At 38.2% G+C, this 19,876-nt stretch overlaps 1 protein-coding gene across 2 annotated transcripts in view; it reads left to right on the top strand.

The window, feature by feature from the left end:
- Positions 1–19,876, top strand: part of prkd2 (protein kinase D2) — a 46,630-nt gene that overhangs the window by 15,535 nt on the left and 11,219 nt on the right. The window contains exons 2-9 of one of the 2 annotated variants that reach the window (XM_032590223.1): positions 15,269–15,407; positions 15,703–15,834; positions 16,003–16,202; positions 17,713–17,896; positions 18,010–18,081; positions 18,272–18,289; positions 18,613–18,772; positions 19,440–19,551. In XM_032590223.1, coding sequence (XP_032446114.1) covers positions 15,269–15,407; positions 15,703–15,834; positions 16,003–16,202; positions 17,713–17,896; positions 18,010–18,081; positions 18,272–18,289; positions 18,613–18,772; positions 19,440–19,551 — 1,017 coding nt within the window. The remainder of the gene's footprint in view (positions 1–15,268; positions 15,408–15,702; positions 15,835–16,002; positions 16,203–17,712; positions 17,897–18,009; positions 18,082–18,271; positions 18,290–18,612; positions 18,773–19,439; positions 19,552–19,876) is intronic. The other variant, XM_032590224.1, reaches the window with a different exon arrangement.

Below are 19,876 nucleotides of genomic sequence, written 5' to 3'. Positions count from 1 at the left end.
CCACTCAGGAACGCTGACCTTCAAGTGGCTTTAGAAATGGCACGGTGACCTTTTCCAGATGGAATATTGTTCTTCTCATCTGTTTTTGAATTTCTTTAGATCGTTGGGTGTTGTCTTTGGAGATCTTTCCTTTTGTCAGAGAGGTTCTCTTCAAGTGATGTATTGGTGGTGGTAAATGCACTGAGAAATGTGGTTGATGAAAGTGTATTTCGCAAGACACGTAGTTGTATTTTCTCAAGTTGGCTTTAGACAGCTTTTCTCTCTTAATGAATACAGTCTTTCTGTTGGAAAGGGCTGTTTCTGTTTTGTATTTTGTTTTCATGTTTTTAATGTCTGATATTAAAGATGCATTTTATTTAAATATTACAAAAAGGCAAAAACAATTTTTGAAGGCACCTTAAACTTGGTATAATTTTCTATGCACTATAACTATAAGTAAATGGACATACTCACTTTAACATTTATGTTACTGATCCTAATAATGTATTATTTTTACCTTAGATTTTAAGTATTTCTATAGGTAGAGCAGACAGATAATTCACCAGCAGAGCACAACAAAGCTGCACTAAAGGACTCAATCTTGAGCATGAGGATTATAGGATTAGAAAAGCTGTCAAGAGATAAAATCCAGTTCACAATCATCAATGTAAGGATCCTTCAAGTCTGGATCAGAATTCTGTGGGTGCAATGTAGAGATCAATTTTAAGGCAAATGTTTTCTGCAAAGTACCACCTGACATGTGACTGAGATGTTAGAGGGTTTTACAAGAACCAAGAAGCGAATCAAAGTTGCTACTCGATTTTAAACAACTTGACTCGAGCCGTAACAATAAAAACGTGGCTAAATGATGCAGAAACAAGCAGGGGAAAACAGTTAAGTACCAATTTTTCTTCTGTCATTTTGTTTCCACTCATCTTCCTTTTCTCCTCTCGCTCCTTGTCACCGAGACGTATTTTCTTCTCTTGCATGCTTTGTTTTCTGTGTGCCCTCCCATGAATCAGTTGTTTGTTCATTGCAAACAAGGTGGACTGAGTCCAATGTTCCTATCGGCTTACCTGCCTAGAACCAGGACAAGGAAAAAGGTAGCAGGGGGAGGAAGGCGGGGGCTGATGGAGAGCGGAGCTGCTTCCAACAAAGGCTGCTTCAGAGCATGAACAGCCCCTCTCTCATGCCTGCTTACGGCTCTCATGTTACCTCCTCATCCTCCTTGATGCATGGGGCAGAATGAGATGCACTGTGCCTGCTCCCCTGCTCGAGACTAAGCTTCCTCTACACACACACACACCATGCTAATTAGACGTTAGTATGGTTTTCCATGTACTAGCTGTTTCTGTTTTTGTCTGTTGACTATGATTGCTCCTCTTTTAAATCATATTTGGAATAAAAGGCTCCATTTTCACAATGTCACATCTTTTTTTATGTGTGTGTTTTTATATCTGGAATACCAGAAAGTCATGTTTTTTTTTATTTATTTCCAAAACATGTCATTGATATTTGTTTTAATAAAAGATGTGTAGGCGATGCATACATATCCAGAATTGATTTATTTTTTTTAGCATCATGTGAATCATGACTTTTTTTCACAGCAAAAAAACTTTTTATTTAAAAGTTAGGGCCAAATTAGAGCAGAGACTATGAAGCAAGCCCTATCACCCAACATTAGAGTCTGACCTCACAAATGCTATTCAAATCAAAGAGTCCTATAAACTCATTCCTAAGCCTTGTGGAAAGCTTTTTTCCAGAAGAACTGAATAAATTAATTCAATTTATTTAAAGAGCTCCAATTCATAACAAACATTATCTCAATCCACCGTGACTGTAGAGAAACAGATGACACTCTGAGTTCTGTTTATGTCATCTCCATGGATCACTGACTCTTCACAATAACCAGTACACTCAGCTTCTGCTTCTTCTTCCATGGTGTGACCTGCTGCCTTTGTGCTGTCTCCTTTTCCATTACGAGGGCCATTACCATTACTTTGAGTTCTAGTTTGCACAAGCTCTGCTTGGTTTTTTGGAAAATGTATTTAATCACAATTGATTGGATACAGATTGCTCATTATATTAACTTCATTCTTCATTTTTATCTTTCTTTTTGGTCAGCTGGCACTCACTGAGTGTCTGTAATCAGAACTGTGACTATAATAATAATAATAATAAAGGAGGAAGTGGGTCTAAGAGAGAAATTCAAATGATTGACCTTTTGATTGAAGACATTTTACCCTTTCTTTATTTAGAAAGGGTAAAATTTATTTCTTAAAATAACCAAGACTTCATAATACTGCCTTAATGCAATATAAACTTGGTCAATTGGAAAACCCCAGGTCAACCTGCTTACTGTCTGATGACGGCAGGTTGCAGTTGCTTGTTTGTAAGTACAAACATTTTTCACATTAATTTAGATGAGGCGGTGAATGCCAAGATGTCGCAATGTCTATATTCTGGAGTTTTCGTTCATGAATATGGTCTAAAATAGCCAGAATTAGTGCAATCTCCAACTGAAACAATAGACGTCACAGAGAAAATAACATGTAAAGGCAACAGAAGAGGCCTGCGCGCTAAATACACAATTGTAGCTGTAGCGTTTAAAGCTGGAACTGATCCAGATTTAAACCATCCATTTTACATTGAATGTTTTTACATGTCAAAGTTTGCGCCATGACTGTGTAGTTGTGTAACTACCCAACCTTTATGAGAGTGACTGTATTCTAGCGTGATTTCTGTAGCGGCTCTACACTTGTTTTGGTGTGTGTACACGTGTGTGTTCCTTCACACTCCTGTTCAGCAGGTTTAGACGATTAACGCTGCTGGTGGAAACTAACAGGCCAGGAATGTAAACCTGACTACGCCGGTGCTCTCCTGGATGACGCACACCTTGCTTCATCGGCAAACACTCGGCCCAACGCCAAACCTCCTCGGCACTTTAATGCATCACGATCGTTATTACACAACCCCACATGCGTTCTATTCCTACGTTTTCAAGCCATGTCTGTGCTTGAAACAAACACCACCAAAAATAAAAACAACCACAGCTCGTTAGGACTTTAGTTCAGTTTGGTCAGGTTTCCATGAATTTGTGAGATGTGAGCTTGGTGCCACAAATCGTACTCGCACGTACATAAATCATGAGTCGAGCGAAAGCATGATTTACCTCCAGAGAAATATGCAAAGCAGCAGTTTTTGTTCTTTGGAAAATTTTCAACAGTGTCTAGAGAGCCTCCGGTCTCGACTGTTTCCGCTGCTTGAAAATTCACACCGACTAGGTAATTAACATCCTTTGCTGTATTTCACATTTTCACCATTCAGGCCTGACTAATATTACACAGAATTAAATAACTATTTTTTTTTTTTTTTTGAGAGGCGAATATGATTTATTTGGCAAAGCCGCTCAAGCATTCAGAAGAGAAACAGAGAAACACTTCTTCTTAATATATCTTTAGAGTTTGGTAGCATTGGAGCTAGGACAGGCACTTCATTTTAATCCTGGACAATGAACAATACTTTTTCTGTCTAGGAATTTTGTTTGGAACTGCCTTTTTTATCATCACTTTGCATCTCTGAGATTTTTATAATGCTTGTTTTATCCTTCCTTCGGTTTCTCGGAATCTAAACGAGGCTTATTTTAGAAAACAACAAAAGGTGTTTTCCAAACTCGGAACATCATCCGACACATCAATAAGGAGAATAACAACACTTCTGTGTTGTAGGTCTATATTTCACAGCGCTGCTTAAAGACCAACAAACCTAGCAGAGATTTTCTGCCTCTTCGTAGTTGAATTTTCTGACATTTTTAATTCCAGCTATATATTATTTGTTGCTTCTTCTATAATGGCATCATAGAAAAAGATTTGTACAAGCTCTTCACTTATAAAACTGCCTTTGATGATGCTCAGGGGTATTTTACTTGGTGTGTAGAGTCACTTTAAAATGACAGTTTGTCTCATTGTACTACAATAATAGCAGAAAGTCTAGCAGAATTTCTAACCCGGCCAAATCAAATGAAAAAATTTTTTTTGCTGATGCAGAGGGTCTCAAAGCTTGATGGTTTAAGCTGAGGTGACGCGTGCTCTTCTTCTGCTCTTTATCATGTGCCATTCTTAGCTGTCATCTGAACTGTTTTGTTGGTTGTTCCCATGTCTGCTGCTGGAATGTGGCTGTGCGATCTCGCATTTCTGCTTGCCATGACGCAGCATTTCATTCCCACTTTGACACTTTAAATCGTCTACAAATCCTGCCTTAAGCTGACTCTGTGACTTCAAGAAATACAAATTACCTGCATATTTGGCTTTGCAGCTACAGTTCGTATGACTAAATGTGTCTTTCTTTTTCTCCCCCAGATAAATTGCAGTCATTGAGTATTTATTATCATGCTACAGAAAACTTTCCCCAGAGTTGAAGTTGCACATATTTGCACATGCACAGATTAAGTGTTACCACAAGCTATTGCATGTGTCCATTCATCACTGAAGCTTACGCAAGTGCCGCTGTGTGATACCTGGCCCCGAAACAGTGCCTCACAAAAATGATGAATTCCTCTTCCTTTCCACATGTTGTCACATTACGACTCTCAAACTTTATTCCATTTCATTGGGATTTTATGTGACAGACCAACACCAAGTAGGTCGTAGCACTGAAAAAGTAAAGGCGTACATGTGAACAAGTACAAATCTCAAATGTTTTATGTGATTTTGCACTCAGCTCAACAAGTCGATGCTTTGTAGAATCAAGTTTTTGCAAATTTAGACTGATGTTTGGGCCCATTCTTCTTCCCTAGGTAGCTCAGACTCGATCACACTGCTTGGAGAGCATTTTTGAAGGTCAGGTCTTCAGGATGCCATTTTTCTTTTTGTCAAATAAGGTGATCAAAGTCCGAACTCAAATTTGGTCCCCAAATTCAACTGAGAATTTAAGCAAGAATTGAAAGTTTCTTTTTCTTAGACATGCTTCATCCAGTGGCTAGAAGTGCAAAAATGGTAAAGACTTGTAGTAAAAGGCTTCCAGTGAAAACTGTTGGCCACATGTCATTGCCCTTCTGCTTTACAAACACCACAATATCATAATTATAAACAGTGATGGCACAGTTACTTTGAAAAAGTAACTTTAATCGGATTACTGATTACTCCTTGAAAAAGTAACTTAGTTAGATTACTGACTACTTGATTTGGAAAGTAACAAAGTTACATTAAAAGTAACTTTTTTAGTTACTTTCACCAGCTGCTAACAACAACGCTGTGAAAATTGCATTGATCTTTGCCAATACTTAATTGTAAGCTATTTTATAATGGTAACATCAACAATGTGTCTCCACTTATAAGGTTGAACTGAAGAGGAGATTGTTTAATGGTTACAACAGTACAAAAAAAAAGTGCAACCCGCCACTCATTAAATTTGCAAGCAACTTAAAAAAAAAAAAAAAAAAAGGCCCAAAGCCGCTTATAATAATCGGACTTGGCGACAGAAACTCAAAATAGTTCCAGTTTTTCCACCAACAAAATCCAATGTTTACATTTCTGTCGCATAGAGACGTCGGTCACTCGACAAGACGCTTAGAGGAAGTACAATTAAATAACAAAAGAAGATAGTAATGCAAAGTGATTTTGATAAGTAACTGTAGTCTGACTACTGGATTTGAAATAGCAACGCGTTAGATTACTCGTTACTGGAAAAAGTGGTCCGACGTCAGTAAGTAGTAATTAAAATACTTCTTTTTGTTACTTTTAATGTGACAAAATGTGGAAATAGTTAAGGTTTATCAATACTTTTCCAACATCCTGGTTCTTTTAACAGCTTAAAGCCAGGCCTGAATAACCCGGCACTCTTTGACTTAATACGCAAAAGTATAAAAGGCAGAACCAGGGTAATATCTGATCTGTTGTTACATTACTGAGTCGGATGTGAAGGTAGTGAATCAACAGAAGTCACACAGATATAACTCAGCGTCTCCAGACATGTCCGCTTAAAGTGTGTGTGCAAACTTTGGAGCTGTGTTCCTCTCCTCTATTCTCTGTTATTCTGAGCTCTGCATTAGCTCTCATTTGATCCACCGCCTCAAAGGAAATCACACTCTTCGACTGTAAACACACTTTCAGTCACTTTCTAGAATCTTTCAAGCACTCAGATGTGTCTTGTTTACGAAGAAGGCTCGGATGGCATCAGTGCCAAAAAGAGAAAAGTTCTTGTATTTCATCTGTAATTCTTCCACTAAAAATATATATTTGAAATTATTTTCATGGTCTTTCACTGAAAAGTAACATACATGCCTTTTATCTGCCTGTTGGTTAAAACAAGATATTTAAGATAATCTCACATTGCTGATGATTTTTTTTTTATTTTTTATTTTTTATTGAATTTTCTCTTTTTTGACATAACAAATTCACACACAACAAACTTAACATTATAACATGTACTTATACACTCTTGCATTCACTCCCACACTCACCCTTCAAACCTGCATTTGTTTGGTTCCAAAAATATCAAAAATCTTTTAGATTAACTTAGAGAAAAAAGAAAGAAAAATAACAGAACAATATATGAATAGAAAGTGTAGACAAGACAGCCATTAATAAGTTCCACCTTCAGTCCCTATGATCTTCATATATGGCTCCCAGAGAGTCTCAAAGTCCCGTTGTTTACCCTTGGCGATGTATGTTAGCTTTTCCAGTCCGAGCGAATTTGCAATTTCCTTCTTCCAGAGTCCCAGGGAGGGTGCATCCATGCCTCTCCAGCATAATGCTATAGATCTTCTGGCTTGAAGAAGTCCATAGTCTATCAATTTAGTTTTCCTCTGTGATTGTTTAAATTCCACTGGGTATATTCCTAGTACACAGATTTTAACCTCTAATGGGACTTTCACCTTAAACAATTCAGATAGACACCCAATAACATCCTTCCAAAACTTCTGAATTTTAAGACATTCCCACAAACAATGGAGAAGAGTTCCTTTTTCAAACAAACATTTAGTGCAAGTATCTGGAATATCACTGGACATATGATGAAGCTTAACTGGTGTTATATAGGTTCTCATAAGCCATTTATATTGCAAATTGCTGATGATTTAAGATCTGTGTGACACTCCTAGGGGTTACCATGCTAGTCAGGTTTTGGTTTTTTTGACACATCTTCATCTCTCTTTGTCTTTAAGCCCTGGGGCTTGCTGACGCTGTTCGTATCGCTTTCTAATAGGGATGCTCCGATCAGGATTTTTGCTGCCGATTCCGATACCGATCACCCATGAGGCCAATCTCTGCCGATCACCGATCTTTGCTGATCGCCTGGTTTGATTGTTTATTTTTCGCGTTGGTTATAAATGGTGCTATGTGATCTGGCAAAATTTAAAAATGATCTGGTAATAAATTCACCTAATTAACCTAAACATGCAATATACTTGCAGGCACAATACTTGCAGCAGCTACTCGGTCAAAAGAACAACTGAAAAACCTGCAACCTGTTAAACAACATTTAACAGTAAGGTTCTCTGTACCCTAAATTATACATGAGTCAAATAAGTCTCACAACACTGCCTATATCAAATAATGTCTAGTAAAAGAGGGAAACATTCATCCAAAGTCAAATGCAGGTTGCATCAAAATAAACAATCATGGGTTACTGAATCAAAACTTCCTAAGAGCACGGCTGGCTGAGTAATGCTGGTTGTGATTGGTCGTTTCTTACTGAGCGGAGTAATTCTGCAGGATACAGGAGAAGGGAGAGGAGATCGATTATTATTTATTTATTTCTTCATAAATTATCTCTCATGTTTGGACATAGCGAAAGTTTTAATATGTGAAATCTTTGTTGATGTTATTGTAGTAGTGCGCTGCTTTACCTGCTATCTGGCCGCTCCGGATGTCATTTTTTTCCTTGCGTTGAGCCTCCATGTAGCCAAACTCCGTCAAGTGTTTGTTTTTTAAATGTCACATTAGATTCGTTGTGTTGATGCATTTTGACGTGGTTCACCCCTGCGGTGATTTTCCGCCGCAACACGCGAACTTCCCCATTCACTCTCAGAGCGTTATAGTACCACACGACAGGATTTGTTTCTGCACGCTTGCGCAGTGTGAAGGAAAGAGGAGATCAGCTGCACACGCAGGCTGAGAAGTGAGATACAGGTAATCGGCAACAAGAGACAGTGATCGGCGATCACCGATCATACACTTTTTCACGGAAATCGGCCGATTATGATCGGTGGCCGGCCGATTGATTGGCACACCTCTACTTTCTAAATTGCTATGCGATGGAGCCATTCTTCATTCTTTAGTTGATATGTAGTATAACTATTTCCCAAGGCCCCAACTGATCTTCTTAGACACCCAGACTCCACAGGTAGCTGATGACACGGAGATGGTTGTAGTTTGTTGATGATCCGCTATTTTTTTTTTTTGCCAGCATATGACTTCACCAGGTTTAAAAATAGCCCAGAGAGCCAGTTTTACATTTGTTCCATTACGAACTCCGCGAGCACAAAAGGGAAAATTCCTGTGTTGCACCGAGTTGGTGTCAAGAGCCAGTGAGTGCAGAACGTTGACGTCTTTGCATGCTTGCTGCCGGAGCAATCCTCCATTAAAGCCCTCATTGTTTTCAGAAAGGTGAGGCTCTTTCTGAAACCCCCTGTGTGCGTTAATGAGGTGAGCGAGTTACAGTTACACAATTAGGACTGTGGCGTTTAAGAGAGAAATGCACACAGACACAGTGAATATACAGTAGGTTTATCATAAATCGCCACAGTAGTCCTTGAGACCGCAAGTGTGAATGCGCACGTGTGCCAGGGTGGGGAGGAGGTTGGCCTTATTATTTGTCACACAGTAAGATGTGGATGTTTGAACAATGTCTGCTGTTTGAGGGGATGCAGTGGGTTTCCTCTTGGCTATAAAGCCGCCGGATCAGGTTCCTGTTGTGATAATCAGCTCCTGTTCCAGAGATCACATCGGTCTGGAGGAGCATGTAACGCCGCAGAGGTCATTCCGTGGACAGGACTTAGAATATCACATATGGTAAGCCTTGACATTTAGTCATGCTCAGTCCCATTTTCTGAGCTCCCATTGACATTAGATGAAGATTGGCTCCAGTTCTCCAGAAAGGGGTTGTTTTTCCTATAAACTGGGCTGTGTAAACACCAATCCAGCCCCTGCACTCTGGAACATCTCACTTCATATGTCATATGTCCCCCCTTCCCCTCCCACACACACTAAAAGACAAGTGAAGTGTGGTTTCAACATCATGGTATTCCTTTTAACTTTGTTACTATGACTTCTCCCGCAGTGCGCCACAGTTTTATCATTTTATTTAATCACCACTCTGGCACTGTATGAGATTGATATAGAACTTATTTAGCAAACCGGTACTATTTTGTAAAACTGTAATAAATCTGAGCACAAACAAAGACAGGGTAATAAATGTGCTACTGCATGGATTATGCTAAGGACACACGACTTCATATTTCTGAGTCAACACATCACTGCGATTCGTTATGTGTGATGGTGTTCATAATACCACTGGGGGACGGGTCAGAATTACCTTCAACTTCATACAGATAAGGTTGCAAAAATGCAAGATTAGAGATTTCCACTCAAATAGACTCAGTAATTGAAGACTATTGAGTATTCAAGTTTATAGTTTTATTTCTTTTTTTCAGTTAAGAAAAAATCTGAAATTTTTTTTATTTAAATTTTTTTTAATTTTTTTTATTTTAAAAAAAATCATCTTTATCTATGAGGCATGTGTTGCATCTTTGCCCAGACCTAATTTTACATCTTGACAGGGCGGAGAACCACAGCGCCGACGTTACCACTTCCTATGGCTCGGAAGTGACAGAGTAAAATGGCTAATCATAACACATACAATAAAATATGTATGATGCAGAGTCAATAACTGACTATGATAACCTACAAAAGACATGGCTTAAATGTGTGACTAAATAGTACTGAGATGTTGTGAAATTCCCCCTTTGGAAAAAACTTTTATTTTGTTTTGAAGAAATCACCACTGCAAAGCCAAACGATCTAACAGGATCATAAGTTGTCCCTTATCTAATGTACTTGTGTGTAGCCCTGTTGTTAAAGTTGCCATATATTCAGTGATATTTAGCATGCTTAAAATTATTTGAGGCAAATATGGAAAGGAGTATCTGCAGAGTAAATATACCTGTGACTGATATAGTTTTGTTTTTTGACTACATTTTCATTAAAAGTTGCACACGTGTTTCAGTTATTTGTATTTTAGTATTTTCCTGATCAGAAACCCTAACTCGCTAGTTCACATGGGCTGGGGGGCTGAAGGCGCTTCATGCTGAGTTGCTGGAGGGGAAGTGACAGGGAGGATGAAAAGCAGAAGTCAAGTTTCTTTCTTAGCGGGACATAAAAGTCTTTGTGTTATTCACACATGCTGAGTCTTTATTTAAAGATGGTCTATCTTTAGATAAACCACCCTGAAGCTTTTCGATAAACCCACACGAAAAGTGAAACAAAAGTGACCCAACTGGACAAACAAAAATAATCTTACCCTAAAATTGACTACTTTTGTAATTTAGCATTTATTGATGAAATAAACTCTGAATTGATGACAGCACAAAGTTAACCACAACAGGAAGTAGTTGGTAGATTATTGGTTCATATCAAATCTTGGCTTATTGTTTGGTCATTCTGAAACTAGCTTTAAATTAGCAAAATGAAATCTCAATGTCTTATAATGATTTTGTGTAGAAAATGTAATGCACATTTTTTGTGTAGCCCATACACCAAGAAAAGACAACGAGTCCCCTTTAAAGATTTTTTTTCTTTTGTTTCTCAATCCAAACATATATTTTGAAATGATTTCAAAAATTAAGTTGTATGAAGGAATTTCACAGTGTCTAAAACTTCAACATACACCAATTAGTTTATGGAGATGATGGAGTTTCTTCACGACAATTTTATTAGCTGCTAAAATAGCAGTAAAATTAGACGTTCCCTCTCATTAGTAGTGTCCCGTTGCTTTGTTTACAACCAAGGAAAATAAGTGTCTTGGGAATAGAATCAAATGACTGTGTGAAGAACGCCTAATCCATAATTCATTTCACTTATAATAAGTTCATTGGTCCAAAGATTGAATAGAATGACACAGGAAACAGTGAGAAACCTGATGCGTGACAACATAAAGACTGCAGCGTGAGAGCTGCCTCCCCTCCAGGCAAGGCATGCTACCTGTACAGTAAATGTAATAACGCATGCTGCTTTTTGTTTGCAGTCTGAACACACATTCACATAATCCCAAGTAACAATACTTTTACATGCACGACCTAATGTACGCTGTGTACACAAACGTATGGGGTGATTACATAACTGACGACCTGTATGTTTTTCTCATAATGCTAAAATTGAAATCAGATGTTTTATCCTCGTTCTACTTTCTGCTCTCACAGTAAACTGAATACGAGATTAAGAAAAGCGGGTATTTTTCTGAAGGCAGCAGTGGTTTGTGGAGTCTGAATATTATGCATTTCAGTGGTGTGGTAAAAAGGTGTGGTCTGCGTAGTCTTGGCAGTCACTTTCTGCGGTTGGGGAATTGAGTGTTTTTTGAACAGTCGGTGGAGGATTTTATGACTTGCCTTGTTTCTTACATTTTGAGGATCGAGAAGAGCTGTGACGGCAACAGCGGGGAGTTTATGGTAGACTGGCTGGCATTAAGAATCCCCTGTAGACGACGATTGGTGGTGGATTGTGAGCTTGAAGTCTGTTCTGATATAGGCTCTGTGGGTGTTTTGTAATTACACATGGCAGCTCTGAGTCTCAGTTGTGGCAGTCCTATGTACTGATTCATGTAACTATTACATGAATCACTGCTGTCACAGAGCTTTTGGGCTGCTGTTGGTGGAAAAGAGTAAAGTCTGAGTTTATTGATGTCTGTATTGTCTAATTGTCTAGGAGCCAGAACCGTTCCTGAAGGCGTCTGTCAGGATTAAAAAGAAACCTAAAACTTAAAGAGAAAATCTGAAAAAGAAAAAAAAAAAGAGGGAAAAATCTCTGTCACATTGTCCCTGTTCCATTACATGTTTTTTCAGGCCTAAAAATACTTTTTCACCCCAATTAACAGAAATAGTTTTCATTTTAATTTGTATATTTTCAAAGAAAGAAATTTACAGATATTTAGAAAAAGACAGTAGCCATGTTTTTATGCCCATGTTGATGTAGTGCATTAGAAAAGATGAGAAATAGATGAAAATATTACAATTCAAAATAACTTTCTCATTTTCTCAAAAAAGGTTTTACTTGATGTGTTTTTTGGCTTTTCTGAAAAAGAGTTACAGCGCTAAAGGGGAGATGGAAACAAATTTCTAAGTTCTGATGTAGCAAACATTTATGTACCTCACGTGTCTGATCAGCTGTTTCCGCTGTCAGCATACATTAAAACTGTATTTCTTTCTCTATGCCTCCGAACAACATACAACTTGCCCCATAACACACTCTATTATCAGTAAGTGCCATTCACTTTAGAAACAACCTGGAGTCTAATTTTAGTTTTCAGTGAAGTTTGAGTTTGAAGCTTCAGTAGATGCGCTGTCAGAAAGGCTGAGCATTGATCCTTGGCATTTGATCTTTTCTATCTTCTGACAAAGTCTTTGCAGAATTCCACATTTCAAAGACAATGATAGCATTCTGTTGACTCTAGTTCTACTTGCCTGGAATATTGGATATTAGTCTGTCAATGGGATGCTATTTCTAGTTTCCTGCTGTGATCTGTCATTGTGTTTGGGGACCATCACTGGAAAACAGTGTTTTTATCGTAAAACAAAAAACAGAATGACACCAAGGTTCCCTTTTTTAGCATCCTATATGAGTGATTTGCATGGTTAGCACTAGCTATTCTCATCAAACTCAAGTCACTGCCATTAATTTACAAAGTTCTTAACAGAATGGCTCCCATTTGCTTAAAGGCTCTCACAAAGACTTATGCCACAACAGAGTCACTCTGAGCATCAAAGGATTGTCAGCCAGTAGTGCGTATATCACACTCAAGAAAATCCAGGCTATTGTCTTGAAATGACCGAAAGGTCAAATGCATAAACAACTCATGAGTAACAGGCTATTTAGAATAGCTTTGTTATTCTTCAGTAAAAATCAGGTGAATCACATTTATTACTTGGATGACTGTAGTTTATTGTTTTGGTTTGATTTACTTCATTGACTCTGACACAGTTAATGTTTGATTCATTCTCAAAAATAGGTCAGAGGTCTTGAATGTATGTTGAAAAGACAACCTTTATGTGCTTTTTGTGTCTTGTTGTTGACTGTGGTCAGCAGCGGTAGCCAGCAGCTGGGGCGTGGTGGACTTGCTGTGTATCTTGGCAGCGGTACAAGCCAGGCCTGGATTTTGTGATGTGGTTGATTGGGAGAGCATGTTGGGGAACTAAGAGACAGACTGTGTTTGTGCTGTAGGGGGAAAAAAAAGAGGGAAAGGGGGGAAAAAGACAGGGTGTGTGTTTGTGTTTGTTAGGAGGGTGTGCCTGTTGGTTAGCCAGAAGGTGTATTTGTGTTATTGTGTCATTTGAAGGTGGAGACCACGGTCCCCCTTCCTGTAAGTAGTTAGAGTCTGGCCAGATGGTGAATCTTGACTCAACAATGGGAAAGCAACACAACAGTGAGCAGAGATAACCATTTTGAATGTTTTCACGTGAGCTAACCTGCGAGGGAGCAGTCTGTCCAACTGTATAGATTAAATCATTCTTTCTGTTCCTCATTTTGAGCTTATTTTTTACCTGCTACAAGAGAAAATTATTTTAAAACTGTGCGTGTGTCTGTGGTGTCCTGTGTGGTGTGGCCACTGAAGTGAACCAGACTGCGTTAACTATTCATGAGGGCAGGGTTTCCCTGTAACAGCCTCCCTTGCTCAGTTGACTTCTGATAGACATTCTCATCTCATATCCGTGGAAAAGCTTCATGGAAACACCAGGGCATGTTTGTGTGTACACTTGGATATGACTGATGGGAAGATAGGATGCAGTTACTCCTTTGTGTTTCCGTCCACATTGATCGAGTTGCTTGACAGGTGGCCTGGTCGTATTAGCATGTGTGCTAATGTGCGCGTGTTGGGGTGTGTGAGTGTATTTGTTTACCTGAATTTGTGAAGTCCGAAAACTGTGAATCTATTTCACTTCTGGGATTCTGGGGACTTGTGAACACTCTTTTTCTCAAAGGTTATTGAAAACTTTTGTGGATTAAAACTTGCTTTAGGAGTTTCAATGCTCTTCCTCGTCATATTGCTGGAGGTGTAGGTTGCGTACATTAAGTGTGCACTTGTCTGTCTGTTTTTGTTTCAATTAATTTGTGTCAAAGTGTTATCTAAAATATAATGCGAAAGGCAGATTTTTAGAATTTTGGTTGTAAGTTTTTTCACCTTATTTCTACATTATTTTTTAACAACTGATGTAAAATTATGACTTTGTAAAAATCCTCCTTAATGTTTTGATTTTTAATACTTAGTTTTGTCATGGTATAAACATACAAAGACAAAAATAATTAATATTTTAAAAAATAAAATAGCAAACAAGAGATAGAAGTACATATGTTGCATTTGTGTCTTGATGGATTGTTTCCTACATTTTTTGGGATATTCTTCTAATAATACATTTATAATTTATAGTTTTACTGAAATATGTTGCGTTCCTAACAGTCCTATAAAACATTGATTTATCACGAGCCTGATTTGCGATTTAAAGCTTTTTTTTCTTTTTTTCTGTGAGAAAAGTTGATCGTGATGAAGTTGAAAATGTAACATTTACCTTTAGTTCACCTCAATTAGTATCACATTCTTGGTTGAATTATATTTGAAGTTCTTATTTTAACTCTTGTCTTGTGTTATATGTATTTTAGGGTTCAATTCAGGCTTTCCTAATAAACCAACAAATCATTGTCTAACTGTCACAGATCTTGCAAAAATATGAGTACACAACCTTTAAATTTCAACGACTTATTATTATTTTGTATCTAAGCTGAGTTTTGGGATGTGTGTCTGATTTTTTTTTTTTTTTTTAAAGTTTTCCAGTTTGGCTTCATCTTTCTTTAATGCATAATAAAATACAGGGATCTGTCATGTCTGATTTTGTGAAGCTGAGAGGAGATTTAAATAGCTTTTAAAGCCAATAATGATTTAATAATTTATGTATTAACACACTAGATATGACTTGGGCTGTATGTTATTTTTGCAACAGTTTCACACAATTGAATTTGTCTATAAACTGTAAATTGCTGAGTTAAAATCACCCATGGTTAAATGTATGTTTTCCTTCTTGTTGCAGTTCCCAGAGTGTGGATTTTATGGCATCTATGACAAGATTTTGCTGTTCAAGCATGACACAACTTCCAACAACGTCCTCCAGCGGGTCAAATCCACAAGTGACATTCAGGAGGGAGATCTGGTGGAAGTGGTGCTTTCAGGTGAGTCTTTCACCAACAACAGTGCAAAGCAGCTCTCTTCCTGTCTTCCTGCCCGCTTCAGTTCAGAAGAGATGGCCTTATTTTACTGTCGCCTGTCACACACACGTGGCTAATTTGTTCCTTTACTCTTTCAAACTGTATGGTCACATCATCAGAGAGAAAATCAATCTGCTTTCCAATTTTACCTGCACCTCTAATCTATCAAATATTTCTGCTATATGTTGAGTTACTCTGACATGACGTTTATTTTTAACACCCACAGCTGCCACTCTGTTTAACTTTTGTCTCTTTTTAGCGGCAGCCACATTTGAAGATTTCCAGATTCGGCCCCATGCGCTCAATGTGCACTCGTACCGAGCCCCGGCCTTCTGCGACCACTGTGGAGAGATGCTGTTTGGACTGGTCAGACAAGGCCTGAAGTGTGATGGTGAGAAGCAGAGGATGCTATGATAATCAGAAAAGACATGCAATGGCACCTAAAGATATCTCTTCTGAAGTGCTCTCTTACAACCCACAAATGTTCTTCTTCTCCTCCTCTCTGTTGCACTGTTTATTTCTACTTATCTGATTCTTTGATCTATGCATCCCCCTGCAGGATGTGGACTGAACTACCACAAGCGCTGTGCATTCAGCATCCCGAATAACTGCAGTGGAGCACGCAAGCGACGGCTGTCCACCACTTCTCTGAGCAGCAGTCAGTCCCTGCGTCTCTCCACCAGCGAGTCAGTCTACAGCGTGGGGACAGCCTCCACCTGCTCTGAAGAAACCAGTTTAATTCGCTCTCACACACAAATGGTAATTCATACACAGAGCGCTGTGGTGTATGTCAGTTTGATAAATGGAACTCAGATAAATAAATAAAGCAAGACCATTTCCCAAAATAACCTTCGGCTAGTTGATCATTTTTGCATCAGTACAGTGGTTTTGTAGCTGATAATAGTCATTGAAATACTAATTAAAAAAACATATTTTTTTGGCAATGGAGACATTTTTACTCAGGCCTTCAAACATGTTTGCTTTAAATGTCTTTGTGACAAAGGCATGCAGCTTTGGAGGTTTTCAGATGGATATCCAAAATACCTTGCAGGGCTACATTCCACACGTAGTTGTCTACAATCACAGTAGTTTTACACAAACAGCAACACAGTTAGTTAGTTAAAGCAAACAACTTTTTAAATGTAGCCGTAAAAAAAAAAAAAAAGATTGACAGTTTCTGGTCTGTCAAAATGTTGTCTTGGACATTGACGGGTTTGGAATCATCATTTGACTCCCCAACTGTCAACTGTGCAGTGCTGGCTCACATCCATACTGCTGTTGTGTAATAATTTTCTACAGCTGCATGCAATTGTTTTGGGTAAAGAAGCACTCAGAGATCTGTTTTAGCTGCAAACGTTGCAGTGATACATCTGTTGATATCTGCTAACCACAATGTTTGGCATACATATATCCAGAGATACATTACCCAACAAATAACTTTACACTATGCACAATCTTTAGAAGCAGCACATGCACATGATGATTCTGCTTTCTGAAATAATGTTTTTTGAAAGGATGTAAAGCACTTGTGTTTAATTTTCTAATCGTTACATTAACACTAAAACATATACATTGACTGTATTCAAACGTTTTCTAACAAGCACAAACGCAATGTTTCTGAAGCATTACTGTCTTGACAGTGTTATGCCATAAGGAAAGAAGAAATATATTACCCCTCTGTATTTCATGAAGTTCAGGAATGAAGTTTATTTATGCTTTACATTTTTAATCTGAAACTTTATTTTCCAATTTTGAGGTTGTCGCAATAGAAATATCAAATTCAATAGCAATGGCACGGATTTAAAACCTGTTTATTTACACCTCTGACAATTTGTGTCTCATTAAATACAGAATTACTATGACATGTCCAGTACAGCAATGGTGATGAAGCTTATGTTAAAGCAACACTTTCCTTTCTCCTTTTTTGATTATTTGCAATTCTCCCACACTGTTTGTAATATTTATTGGTCCCTGTACATATCAATCAGTTTATATCTTTGTTCTTTTGTTTTTTACCTTAAAAGTTGGCTTCGATGTAATTCACATATCCAGACTCCAGATTCCAACTTTAGACATAAGTCAAAATAATACAACACTTAAAAGAGCAAGTGAAATTTTGTTGTCTTTTTTAATACTGTGAAATGCTAAGGACACACCGTAATGTAATGAAAACATATTGCCGAGAGTAGATAGCATTCTTTAATTCTTTTTTCTCTTTAAGCTAAATCAACTTCAATATTACAGTTTTTGTCCTTCTCTATCTTCCAAGCCACGGACTCCTAGTGAGGCGCGGCGCTTCTACACAGGCCGGCCTGTTCATCTGGACAAGATCCTGATGACGAAGGTGAAGGTGCCCCACACATTTGCTATTCACTCGTACACACGGCCAACGGTGTGCCAGTACTGCAAGAGACTTCTCCGAGGATTGTTCAGGCAGGGTCTACAGTGCAAAGGTGAGCACAGATGAACAGGGATGTGTTTTTAAGTCACTTCTGTGAAATAATAAATAAATCATTTAATATTTAATAGCTCCGTTGAAATGAACCTTTTCTTGTATTCCTCCTAGACTGTAAATTCAATTGCCATAAACGCTGTGCATATAAGGTTCCTAATGATTGCCTCGGGGAGACCATTGGAGGTGAGCAAAGACATAAATCCTATGTTTAATGTATTTACATGGCTGCATTGTGTGTAAGCTGCATGATTTGATTAAACATGCATGTTTTCTTTGTTAGAACTAATAACCATGTTACATATTTTAAATATTCCAAATGACGTATTGTCTAATAATACTAAAACTCACTGGCCTAATGTTTTTATCTCTTCAGACAACAGAAGTAACTGTGGTAAGTATAATCAGTGCTCAGATGCATGCAAGCATGAGGCCTGGTCGTTGCTTTCTTGCTCTATTTCGCTCAATTCAAATCTCGCTTACAGCTCTGTGCGAAGCAAAGCGGAGTACAAGGTGCTGGTTTTTTTATCAGGCTGGTTAAGGTGTGCTTTTCTCTTAAAATTCAGCTAAACTGTGTCTTTACTATTTCTCAGTGCCAGTAGTAATAATTGTAATGGCAGAGAAGTAGCAAACAGTGGTGGCTTTCACGGTTTGTTGAATAGATTTGTTTTAATCCGGTTTAACTCAGACCCTCTCTCCTTTTTGCTCTTGCACTAGACATGTTGAGTCCCAGCGCCGACACCGAAATGCCCATGGACTTCAGCAGTGAGTACGACACCTCGGACAAGTCTTCAATGGATGACTCAGATGAGGCCTGCAGCATCCCCGGGTCCTTTTCTCCAGACAACAACCAGGATGGGACAGGCGGAGACCAAAGGTATGAGGAGATTTTAGACGAGTGGTTTCCAAACTATTGTTACTTACTTACAAACCTTTGGCACAATAAGCAAAGTAGTGAAAATACTCACAGGTCACAAAAATGTTGTGTTTTTTATTGAAATGCACTTTTCCCCCCCTTTTTTTGCAACCTAACCCTAAACCTGACCTTGTTTCTTCATTTTTACACACTCAACAATAAACATTAACCACAAAATACAGCATTGTACTTATTGTATAATAAGGGCTGATGTTTGGCGAGAAGGCTTCTTCACCGATTGCAAACAGCAAAATATCGTCACCATTTTTCTTTTTCAGATCGCTTGCCATATTTAGACAACAAAAAAACAAACAGGGAAAGCATCACACCACATCCAACAGCTTCCTGTTTTTCTGAAGTGCTGCATGTTAACTGTGGTCCCTTTACAATTTCAACTGCATTTCAAAGTAACCTCATTAATAATAATAATCAGCACAGGAAATGGCTAATTAATACCTAATTGTACTGTACGTCCATTAGGAGGTTGATTTGGTTTACACTCATGCTTTTGTTATAATAGACAGAGTTTAACCCAGACTTGGAATCCATTTCTTTACTGTAAAACTCACACAGGGGTTTTTAATTTTAAGATGCCTCAATTTGCGTTTTGTGGGTTTTTTTTTCCTAGCGCTAATATCCCACTGATGAGGGTTGTCCAGTCGGTGAGGCAAACGACTCGACGATCCAGCACAGCTATTAAGGAAGGATGGATGGTTCACTACAGCAACAAGGACACTCTGGTACATATCCTGTAATTCCATTACGAAGGTCTGAAATCCAAATCTAAATGACTTCTACTGGGAAAGAAAATTAACTTGAAGGTTCAGATCAATTCATTACAGGAATAAATTGGATTTTCTTTGCATATTTTCCATAAATTACAGCAGAATGTTGCTTTGAGTAGCTTTTCTCACAGCGGTTTTGACCTTGATTGCTTGGTTTCAGCCTTTATTGCTTCTTTTTTCCACCCCATATTTTAATGTGCTGGTGTGCTTTTGGGAGTGAATGGACGGAAATTGAAGATACAGTTGACTTTTTCTGTTGACGCTGAAGCACTCGGCAAAT

The sequence above is a fragment of the Xiphophorus hellerii genome, chromosome 18, assembly GCF_003331165.1.
Source record: "Xiphophorus hellerii strain 12219 chromosome 18, Xiphophorus_hellerii-4.1, whole genome shotgun sequence".
Lineage (NCBI taxonomy): Eukaryota > Metazoa > Chordata > Actinopteri > Cyprinodontiformes > Poeciliidae > Xiphophorus > Xiphophorus hellerii.
The sequence above is the reverse complement of the archived record's forward strand: the minus strand, read 5'-3'. Positions and strand labels throughout refer to the sequence as shown.